Source organism: Ammospiza nelsoni, chromosome 1 (genome assembly GCF_027579445.1).
Source record: "Ammospiza nelsoni isolate bAmmNel1 chromosome 1, bAmmNel1.pri, whole genome shotgun sequence".
Classification (NCBI taxonomy): Eukaryota; Metazoa; Chordata; class Aves; order Passeriformes; family Passerellidae; genus Ammospiza; species Ammospiza nelsoni.
The window spans coordinates 139,846,055-139,858,269 of NC_080633.1; the positions used below are offsets into that span (position 1 = coordinate 139,846,055).

At 33.7% G+C, this 12,215-nt stretch overlaps 1 protein-coding gene across 3 annotated transcripts in view; it reads left to right on the forward strand.

Moving 5' to 3' along the window:
• Positions 1–12,215, forward strand: part of CSMD3 (CUB and Sushi multiple domains 3) — a 581,587-nt gene that overhangs the window by 504,660 nt on the left and 64,712 nt on the right. For 2 of the 3 annotated variants that reach the window (XM_059467476.1, XM_059467493.1), the window contains 5 exons: positions 218–364; positions 2,885–3,073; positions 7,007–7,192; positions 8,512–8,706; positions 10,392–10,565. In XM_059467476.1, coding sequence (XP_059323459.1) covers positions 218–364; positions 2,885–3,073; positions 7,007–7,192; positions 8,512–8,706; positions 10,392–10,565 — 891 coding nt within the window. The remainder of the gene's footprint in view (positions 1–217; positions 365–2,884; positions 3,074–7,006; positions 7,193–8,511; positions 8,707–10,391; positions 10,566–12,215) is intronic. The other variant, XM_059467484.1, reaches the window with a different exon arrangement.

The following is a 12,215-nucleotide window of genomic DNA, read 5'->3' on the forward strand; positions in this document are numbered from 1 at the left end:
ATTGTATGGCATGCTACACTTAGAAATAATATTTTTTTTGAGCAAATATATAACTTCCAGTTATAACATATTTCAATATTTTAGTTCAAATTAATTTACCATTTGCTTGAAGGAAGTTTTGCATATATGTTAATTGCGTGCATATGTTTTATTGTATGTTATTTTAAACTTTGTAATTCCTTTTGTCCTTCTTCTTTTTTCCTTCCTTTGTACCAAGGACCAAATAGTCATAGCCCATTGCTCATATCTCTCAGTGGGGACTATTCATCTTCTCTAAATATAACCAGCAATAGCCATGAAGTATTTCTCCGGTGGTCAGCAGATCATGGCACCAATAAAAAAGGTTTCAGGATAAGATATATAGGTATGCAAATATGGCTTTTTATAACGTGCATAAAATTTCAATGTGGAACATTTGTTTATGTGAAAAGGGTAATATAAGCTATGTTCGGTATCCTTAATTAACCAAACTGAAAGGAAATCCAATCTGTTCTATATATATGAATCTAATGACCCTCATCTTGTGAGGAAAAAAAACCCCACACATGTGCTCTGTAGAGAATTAATAAAAGACAGGGGTTCAAAATGGCATAAGGCAGTACTAAAGATAAAAGAAGCAGCTTCCCCATCTCCCTCCCATTTATTTGCACTTGTGTACCTCTTCATACTAGGGTGTTTTTCTAACAAGATCTTTATGCAATTTGTCATTAAGAATTTTGGTGGGATAGGGGAAAGCATTGCAATAAGGCAGGAGTGAACAGCTATAAAGTGGAAAAATGTAATACCCTGAAGAGTTGAACTTTTTAATTTAAGGTTCAACAGAAACAGCAATCAACATTAAAAGAGATAAATTAGTATGTAAAAAAGCCAGTATTTTATGTGTTATTAATTCAAATTAACATATTTAGGAATAGTGTATGGAAATGGTACCTGACAAAGTTAGATTTTAGTAAAATTGCTTTTACAGAATTATTATATAATATTTATTTTTCTGGAAAATCTTTTAATTAGTCAAGCTAAAATAGATTTGTTGCAATTTACAGTAATTGCACAAAATAGATATTTGAATTTTTTTATGATGACCAAAGATATGAAATACACACAAGGAAGACTACTGGGGATAGTATCTGTAGATATTAGAGAAGTTATTGGCATAAAAGCGGTTCAATTTCACAAGGTGGATAAACACATAAAGAATAAGTATATAATTCTTTCTGCTGATTTTTTTTTTCCTCAATTTTTTGGCTACTTCACAATTGGAGAAAAATAATTATGATCATATATACTGCAAATACATCAGTTCCATCTTTCCCTTTAGGAGAGGATCGTTTTCTCAGATTTAAAATATTTGTCATTCATTAGGTAAAATTTACTGTTTACTAGGCATAAAATAATATATATGCTATTGATTTTCATTTCCTGTAGTCCATTTTGGATCTGTTAAAAGAGAAGAAAGAGAAAATTCTTCGAAGTCTTTCAGGCAGTGAGAGAACGGTTGAGAGGCAGACAGGAAGTATTTTCTAGTGGTCTGTTTCACACAGAAAATACTGGTATGTCTCTGTATCTTTGGTTCTTTCAAAAAGTGCAAGTCGGGAGACATTTACTGTAAGGAAGAAAATACTTTCATAGTATTTGGTCTGAAAGATATAGTAGTAGTTCTGATTCTGCTCTTTTCTTTAGTGTGTTTAATAAATATCTTTTGTAAACAAACAGCCATATGACTCCATTCTGGCCAGAGGAAGCTTTCACATGAGAAAAACATTGACCTGAAGGAAGTCGTGAGACATGGAAAAATTTAAAGAGCGAGTAAAGCAGCAGATCTCCCATTTGCCTGAGAAAATAAATATCAAGTTATCAGCATTCCTTCAAAGCATAAACAAAGCACTTGGAAACAAACTTCCAGCACAGTTTTCTTCCCAACAAAAAGGGAAAAAAGCCTTTATGGTTTGTAGCTATTAATCAAATTAATCAGAGACCAAGTTAAACTTTTGCACACACAAAATTCATCTTAAAGTGGTTACCAGGTTATAAGAGACTTCTAGTCCACTCCTATGACAAGATAGCCAAACCTAAATTGCTTGGTACTCAATAAACAAATGAGATAAAGGAGACATAGTAAGTAACCAGTGTTTAATGTCAGAGTTGTTAAGTACATAAATAATTTCAGATTATAAGAACTGTAACTCTTAGAGATGTTTTTTCTCTCGTATTGAGTTATGATTTTTTTTCATAGTCTCTAGATAAGACTCCTGTAAAACTTAATGTGTTCTAAATAAATCAACAGCTAAAAGCAGTATTTTTGCCATGGATTTATCACAGTAGTTATAAATATCATTAAAATCTATTTTTAATGTTTTACTTCAGTTCAGTGTATTACAGAACTTGAATGAATGAACTTATTTAGGGCCAGAAAAAAGGACTATTTAAAAAGAGTTGTACTAGTATTCAGGATGTACTAGTTATTTCCCTCTTTCTCAAAAACTTGTATACTACTGAAATGTACACAATTGCAGTAAATTTCATCATAAACTAAAGTTCAGTAGTATATTTGATTTAAAAAGAAGATGGTAAAAAAAGCCCAAACCTCAAAGCTATAGCCAATTATAAAAGTGAGCTATAGCCAATTATAAAAGTGAGCTATCACTTCATTTTTTTGGAGTCTACTGAAACCTGAATCTTGTAAATATCTTTTAAAGCTCTATTTTTATTACCTTTTTATTTTGTGAAACTGGTCAATGCATGCATTATCATACATAACATACAACTTTTAGCAATGGTTTCTCAGTGTCCGATCAGATGTCCACTGAGTTCAACTAGAATTTCTCAAGAATTGCTACACAAATTCTGAACACACATTTTATTCCTTTAATATTTATGTTTCCAGCTCTGTACTGCAGCACCCCAGAGTCGCCCCCGCACGGTTTCATTGTCAGTCAGACGGGCGGACAGCTCAACAGCGTGGTCCGCTGGGCGTGCGACCGCGGCTTTCGGCTCATCGGGAAAAGTACTGCCGTGTGCAGGAAGTCTCCATATGGGTATTACTCCTGGGATGTTCCCGTCCCAGCTTGTCAAGGTAAATTCTTTTGTTAAAAAAAAAGATACACTCTAAGAAACTTTCTTTTTCTTTTCTGACATAAAATGAATAGAAGGGAAATGTTTCAGGGTCATACTTCTGCGCCAAAATTTTTCAAACTCGCAAGAAAAAAAATGCACTTTTAAGAAAATGCACTTTCAAGTGGAGCTAATAAGAGTGGCATGCAAAAAAACACTGCTTTAATATTCAGTGAAGAATATTGAAGAACTTCCTTTTGATCCAATAACAATTTCTGAAATTTCACATAAGTCTTCAAAATGCTGGTCTTCTTTGAGAACGAATATGACTAAGGTTTTCCAAGGACTGTGTATATTTTTAATGTACATCTTTGGAACTGGAACTATGTTCCAAAGTTTGTGAAAAGGGAATAGATTTTAATGTTTCAGTTCGATTAACTGAATTAATGTTGCCTAAGCTGACATATAGTGACAAAACATTTCTGTGATAGTTCTATTTTTAGGGAATTTTGGATATTTCCTATTTGTAATTTTTTCCTCTCCAAGTATCTGATGTGGCAATAAATTTTCCTGATTTTTTTTTACATTTTCCCCTAACTAAAAGGTAATTTTCATAAAATCATACAAGGGTTTACTGGGAAGGGACCTTAGAGCTGTAGTTCCAGGCCCTCTGGGATGGTCAGGAACACTGTTCGCTCGACTAGGTTGCTTAAGCCAGTCCGACCTAGCCTTGAGCACTTCCAGGGATACAGCATCCACAACTTCTCTGGACAACTTTTCTATGCAAGTTTCCACAAATGTGAAATTCAGCTCATAACTGCCGCAAATTAAAATGTCATTGGGTGATTTTTGGGAGATCTGTTAATTATATAAAAGTCTGTTGTCATGCCTTGGTGGTTTACATCTTGTTTCTTAAAAATTTACGGTTAAGGGACCGATGTATTTTTCGTGTGCCACAAGATTGACTGTTAACATGGATAATATGACTCAAAAATTTATCAAGTCACAAATGGAGATTTTTGAATACTGAAGGAGTAATTAATCTCAATGGTAGATATAGAACACCTCAGGTTGCAGCTAGGATGTATCTGATATATATTTTACTGACTGGTAAAAGACACAGCATGGGAATTATGTCCATTACGTGAATAAGCAATATTGTGGAATTTGTTGGTGCTTAGGATTGTAATCAATGCTGTTTACATGTCACAATTATTTTGCAAGTGGATATTAATTTTATGCACTGCTGAATGCTAGCCCCGATGTGACACAATGAACATTGTTTGGACAACTCTTGTAGTTGTCTCAAAGCTTTTATTATCATTAGCGTGCTTCTGAAGGAAGAGGTTAAACAAGGCCAGGTATGCAGTAAAGAGTGTTACTTGGTTACACAAGCATATAGCTGTCATCTTGGAATGGTTAGATTTACCTAATCTGCAATCCAAGCTATTGAGGAATTTAAGAAATAATAAACATAGTCATGTTTTCATTTTAGTGCCATAGAAGTTGTTTCTTTCTTTGGTGATGGCAAGTGAAATAGTAGTTTTATCAGATGTTCAGTAAAAAATGGAAGGGGAAGATTCTTGTTTAATTAGCTTGTCACTCTTTATCTCTCTGGGGTCATTTTCTCATACCCTCTAAACCTTTGAATTCAGTAATAGTTTCTTGGGGGTCTTCAATTTCTTAATCACAGTTCTCTTATTTTTTTTCTAAATGTGAGTTTGTCTCTCCTTGCCAATAGATGCTGTGACAGTATTTGGTATATGTTCTTATGGTTGCCAAGACAGGGCAATAGCAAATTAGAAATATTTTACTGTGATCTTTTTAGCAGAATGTGTCTGTACTGTGGTTTTTGATTTTTCTTTTTCTTAAATTTCCATGTAATATGCAAGAGTTTTTTTTTAAGGCTATGCAAGCATATTTTAACATTGATTCTTATGCCTCTGTTCTGCAAGTTGTTATAGGATTGGTGCTTTATCTGTGTCTTAGCTGTGATTATTAGCTCTGGTACTGTGCCACACAGTTGTTATATTGCTTATGAAGCAAATCAGTTTTATGTCAGATCAGCTCCCAGAAGGGGCAAAAATAGATTGCACTCTTTTTTTTCCCAAGTATTTATACATAGTCTGAGAGGATTTACCTTCCTGTGTGGGCATGATAGGTGCTTTCTTAAGGCTCAAGATTTGACTTCAAAGTAAGGTAGTTCAGACTTAAATGTCTAAGCCCTTTTTTTCCACTTTTTTTTTTTTTTTTTTTTTTTTTTTTTTTTTTTTTTTATCTGACCTACATTAGATATATGGTTTCAGAATCTGGAAAGGGGTTAGTTTTTATTTTTGGTCCCAAAACAGACAGAGAATTATTTAGAACCAGATCTTCTCTTGGTACATTATTTTTGTTAAAGAAAAGAAATAAAATAGTAGCTTATACTTTTATTTGCAGTTTTCAACTTTCTCCTCTAAGAGATAAAGGAGCCAGCAAGGAGAGGAGCTATGCTGGATCTTTTTGTCAGCAACAAGCAGGGGCTGATGAGCAATATAAAGCTGAAGGGTGCAATGACTGTGAAATTCTAGGGTACAAAATCTATAGAGCAGAGAACAGGGTGAATGCTAGCTAGCATTGACTTCAGAAGAGCAGAATTTGACCACTTCAGAGATTTGCTTGGTAGAGTACCATGGAATAAAGCCTTAGATTTAAGGCTTTATAGACAAAGATAACTGGTTAATAGTCAAAGGATGACTTCTTCCAAGTTCAGAGTAGTTTGCATCCTTAGAAATGTTGTCAAAGTCAGGTAGAAAATTCAGGACACCTGCCTGGATGAGCAAGGAGCTCCTGGACCAAACAAAATACAAAGGCGAAGCCTAGAGAGGGTGGAAATAAGGACAGGCATCCTGGGAGGAATGCAGGCAAGTTGTCCAAGCAGCTGTGGATCAGGTTAGAGCCTTGATAAAATAAATCTGTCCATGGTTGTCAAGGGCAACCAAAACAGCTTCTAAAGATATATTGGTGATAAAATGAAGACCAGGCAAATTGTAATCCCTGTCCAGAAGGATACAGGACACTCAGTTACCTGGGACAAGGAGACAGCTGAGCTACTCTGCAGTGGTTTTGAAAGACTTCACTGACAAGTGCTTCAGTCTGGCTTCATAAGTCACAGATTACAAAGATGAGGGCTAAAAGAAGCCTACAGGAAACCTGGAGAGGGGCTTTTTTCAAGGGTATGCAGTGACAGAATAGGGAGAATGGCTTTAAAATAAAAGGGGATCAATTCAAATCACACATTCAGGAGGGAATTCCTTAGTGGTTGCCCAGAGGAGCTGTAGATGTCCCACGCCGGGAAGGCTGGACTGGACTTTAAGCCATCTGATGTAGTAAATGATGTTTCTGCCCATTGCAGAGGGATTGGAGCTAGATCTTAGAGTTTCACCCTAGGCCTTTCACCCTAGGCCATTTTATGATTCTATGATTCAATATTTTCAAAAGGGTATATTCTTTCTGCTTTCCAGGTGGAAAAAATAGAATGTTGAAAGGTAATTTTAGTGATTTCCTGAGGTCACAAAGTACAGCCGATGAAAGAAATCTGAACATAAATCATATGACACAGAAACACAGAAAGTGTCTTTCTCAGACTGGTGCCTTGCTGATTCAACCATGCTGGTCATATATTTTTCCAGATATTTTCTATTCCCTTTTCTATATTGTCACCTGCATTTTGAATTCTTAGCTGCAGACTTATGAACCATTATTCTTATTTTTTACTTTCTCCATCAAAAGCTTCATTGTATTCAATTCCCTAAAATTTTAAGAAAATTTATTTTCATGCTTAAAACTCACATTAATGAGGTAAAAATTAATTTTCATGAATTTAAGACTAGTGATTTTACAATGTATAAGCTCTCTGAGGTCAGTGGAAACTTATAGTGAAGACATAAAAAACTTTGTCTTTGTCTCTACTCAGCAATATCTTGTGGAATTCCTAAAGCTCCACTAAATGGTGGGATATTAACTACAGATTACTTGGTTGGCACCCGTGTTACTTATTTTTGCAATGATGGATACAGGCTATCAGCCAAAGAGCTTACCACTGCAGTCTGCCAGCCCGATGGCACCTGGAGCAATCACAATAAAACACCTCGCTGTGTAGGTGAGTAACACGTAAGAAGTCTCTGGTGAGTAAAAAAACCCGTCTGTGCATTTTTTTATATATCCATGACACAAATCTTCACATGACTTAAATGCTCATCTTCAGGTTACTTTAATCTATGAATTATGTGCTGGTATTCAATTATTATGAAATGCACATATGAAGTATATGTAACTAAGACATGCTGAAATTTCACAGCATAAGCAGAATAAACATGCTAGACCTTATAGATTACAATCAAGCTAATAATCAATTTACAGTTAAATCAAAGTTAATGGTTGCAGAGGTTTTCTACAAAAGTCATCTCTTCAGTGATAGCTGCATAATACATGTACTGTTAGCAAACCCTTTTTACTATCCAGAATTGCAAAACCTGTGATAGTTGTTTGAGACTGATGCTTATTATTTATATTCATCCCATCATTATAGTCCTACACAATCTAAACTTGGGACAACATCACTGCAGGGAAAATGCATTTAACTCCCAAAATCAAGTGGATATCAGCAATTACAAATAGGAAATGGGATATGAAAACCCAGGTGGTTGCAAGAGTGATACAGGGATTTCAGTGTCTCATGCACATTAGGATTTGGATTATTTCACCAAATGAATTTTGGAAATGAAAGCAAATTAAGACTGGAGTATTTTTCAAGGTTTTCCCGTTTCTTCTTTTTTTCCTTCTGGTTCTTGAAAATTTCATTCTGTCAAGAATTTTTCTCTTTCTAAAGAACCACTGAAAATAGAGAAAAACAAAGTGGGGAAAATCATTATGCTTCTTACACTATTTTTTATTCTATTAGTGTTGTAGAATGTTATTGTTTCATTTCTGGAGGAAGAACACTTAGAATTAAGAAATGAGACAAAAATATATATCTGTCAAAAAAAACAACTTGTATATGGTTATTATTTTTTCTGTCACCAATGTACAGCCTCTCAAAGAAGTCTTTCATATGTCATAGAGTTTACCTGGGTAGAAAAATAATTTCTTCATTTAAATGTACTTAAAATTTTAGTCAGGATTCTGGTGCCTGATGTAAAATGTCACGGAAGGTCCACCTATAGTGAATTCAACCATGCTATGGCTCCTATCTACACCAACTGCATCACTCTGCATACACAATCCCTTCTCTTTCTGGATAATTATTAATTAAATGAGACAACTCATGCCCTCTAACCACAGCCAATTTCAAGTACAGCTTTAGTTTTCAAAGATTATGTCATTGTGTTTAAAATACGTTTTTTATTAATAATGGTACAGATTTTCCCAACCTGCCTGTGCTAAGCCACCAATAACTGTGTCTTTTTGTTATTTTGGAAGTTGTTACATGTCCGAGCATCAATTCTTTTACCCTGGAACATGGAAGATGGAGAATAGTGAATGGTTCACACTATGAGTATAAAACAAAAGTAGTTTTCAGCTGTGATCCTGGGTATTATGGTTTGGGACCAGCATCTATCGAGTGTCTTGCTAATGGCACCTGGAGTTGGAGAAATGAGCGGCCTTACTGCCAAAGTGAGTACATCTTTTATCTGCATCTGCTGTACAGATTTCAGGAAAAAATATTTTATTGGGTGAACTAGAAATGAACTAATTTAGTATTCAAAACTGTAAATTAGAAAAAGTGTTTCTTGGCTGGAATTCCTGGGTATCCTAAAGGTTGTTATTTACAAATATAATACATTAGATTTAGTGACAAGAACATATCTGTAGGCACACTTCTGGAGTTTAAAGATCACTTAATTTGTAATGGTACAAAGAAAATATTTTCCTATATGTTTATTTTAGATCAGGAATGCTGTACAGTCTTAAAAATGCAAAACCTTTGTGTCCTGTCTGCACTCTTGATAAATAAAATAATCTCTCCTTTCTGGTAGTTACCATGTAGTGTGCATTTGCATACATCCACATCATCCCTACCATTAGCTGGTATGCTGGTAACCCGCAATAGATAATGTTAAAAAAATAAGTAATTAATATTCAGATATTTAAACCAACTAAAGATGTAGCTATCATTGTGTTTCTCTCCCCTACTGCTGTGAAAAGCACTTTTCTTTATAAATTTACATTTAGACATCTCTTTTTCAAAACTGTGGGGTTTTGCTTACACTTTGAAGCTGCAAAACTCTTTCTCTTTATGGAACATGGTGTGACATACCCTCTGACAGAGTGCGATACAACTGTGTTTTTGGTTCCTGCATCAAAAATGTGTGTATCTGCATGTTTATGTATAAATACAAAAATATCTAAAAAAGCCTGTAAATAAGCCAGACAACTGTGGCTCAAAATACATTTGTAATTTATTGACAATATATATGAAAACAAAGAACTTTAAAAATGCATTTTCAAACACAGATGAATTATACTGGAAATTAACCTAGATTTTGAGTTCTTTATAACTGGAAATTGAATATAGAATTTAGAGAATTTTAAAAATTTAATTGCAATATTTCGTCTCTACTGTGTATTTGTCTGCATGTATATCTCTGTGTATATATACTGTACATACTAAATCTGTATTCGTATCTCTTTTTACTTTGAAAGGCAAACTACTTCTATCTATGTTTTGAGAAGCTTTGTTTGAAATATTATTACTTACTTTCTTCTAGGCATAAAGTGTGCTACTTAATTTCAGCCTCCTATTTACTACTAATATATTAGTTTTGTTAATTAATAAAAGAAAATTGACAGAGAAAAATATTATTTTTATTGAAAAGATGTTTCAATTGTAAATAAATAGCAATAAATTCCATCAATATCATACACTCTTTATAAAACTGTAATGTGTGAATGCTAGGGAAGGCATTTCATTATGATCTAGAAGACCAAAATGGCCCCTTCCCAAAGAAGCATAACTAAATCTGATAGCAATTGTGATGTTCCAGTATGCAAAATGTACTTGATAAAGCCAAGGTAATTAAACAACATTCAAGAGTGTTCTGAGTACCTTTTTTAACTTTACAGAAATTATTTCAATCGTTATTCATCCTCTCTTAAGTATAATTTCTGGGGAAGGAATAGTTTTTGTTCGCAGGTTTTTAATCTATGATTTCTACAGATTTCTCCAAAATCCTTCAAGGTGTGAAATTTATTTATTTGATTGACTGGTTGATAAGTATTTTTTCTTAATAGGAATTATTGTTTGGGTGTTTGTGATTCTCAGCTGTACACTTATGTTTTGTTTTTGTTTTGCCATGAAGTTATTTCCTGCGGAGAACTCCCTACACCTCCAAATGGGAATAAGATTGGAACTCAAATCACATATGGATCTACAGCTATATTTACTTGTGACTCAGGATACATGCTAGTTGGCTCTGCAGTGAGGGAATGCCTGTCATCTGGACTCTGGAGAGGAATTGAGACCAGGTGTTTAGGTATGGATACTCCTGTCATGACTTGTCCATTTTCTTTCTCTCTAGGAGACAAAAGTAAGCAAAGTGATCTGCTTCTCCTTTTCTATACAGCAGACACATTGAAGAGAGCTCTGCATGTGTGTGGCTGGGCAGCATTGTTTTTCTCATCAAATTAGAACTATGTTTATATTTTCAAAAATTACATTATCTCTACAACTTGCAAAATCTGTTAGTGTATTTTTGTATATGCCTTTAAAGTAGGACTATACATAAGCAGCAAGACAGATTGATTCCATGTGTATCAACTCTAATACATATCCTCACTAAAATATCTGCACAGTAGATCTGAACTAAGTGGTTATGTCATAGAATTAAACTGTATTCTTGAAAAGATACAGAAAGAAGAAAAAAATTGTGGAAACTTTGACAGGATCAGTGCAGCCTTATTTCTGAGAGAAAGCCACTATCCTGATGCTTTTTACAGAATTTGAGACCCTTTACTTGTACAAGGTTAGGCATCTTCTCTTATTTAATAAACTCAGACATTGTTGCCTGAATTATTTATGAATAAAATGAACACATGAAGCAATTTCAGGACTTCTTTCTGATTCATTGTCATGTGTACTTTGAGCTGGGTTATTATATTATGTAGACACATAGGTTTTAACTCTATATTTAACCAAAATTTTAATTTCAGTTGAAATCAAAAGTATGTTAGCATTCTGAATTAGAATGAAATCTGCAAATCATATTGTATCTTGTTTGTAGAGGCATGAATATATAACAGAATATCCATAAACTGATACTCAGAAAATTGAACTAGTATATACATTAAATATTGGGGTTTGTTGCAATATATCTTTGTACAGATTTCCATTCACCTTTTTAAATGACTTTTAATCCCAAATAAACAGCATTATTTTCTAATGTGCACATAAGTGAATGACTCATGAATGAGCAGAAGTGTTCCTTATCAGGCTACAAGTCTGCAGCTGGAATGTTCCCTGACATGAAGCAGGGAGGGATAGAGGCTTTGTTAGTATTTCACTTTAATAGTAGAAACTCTTGATATCTTCATCTTCTAAATTGTCAGCAATTGCATGGTCTAAATCTAAATTTTTGAAGCACCATACTATGTGTTTAATCAAAATGTTCTGCTTTTTTGTCTTGTTTGCCTATTTGTTTGTTTTTATTTTTACTGATTTTTCTGCAGAAGTTATAGCTGTTGAAGTTAGGAGAAATGTAAAAAATTTTCTTCAGAAAAATAATATATAATATAAAACCAGATAAATTAGATGCTATTTGTGAATAATACCTTGGAAAAATGCTTGCATTTAAGAATTTTGCCAAAATAACTTCATTATTAAAAATCATCACAGAATGAATTGAATTTCTCCTACATTTGCCCATGGAAATAAAATCGTAATATAACTTAATAATAGTAACAGATTACATAATCTTTACTTGTAACTTAAAAGAGAACCCTTACTTCTTGGAACTGATTCATTATTATTCAGTTCCTAAACTATAATGTCCAGTAACAATAAAAATTTAAGAAAACAACTATAAAACTAGAGGACAAAAACAGTAATCTAAGCCAAGCCTATTGTATCAGAGTAATAGCACTACAGTAAATCGTATAATGCATATCTTTAAAGGTTTATTATGGCA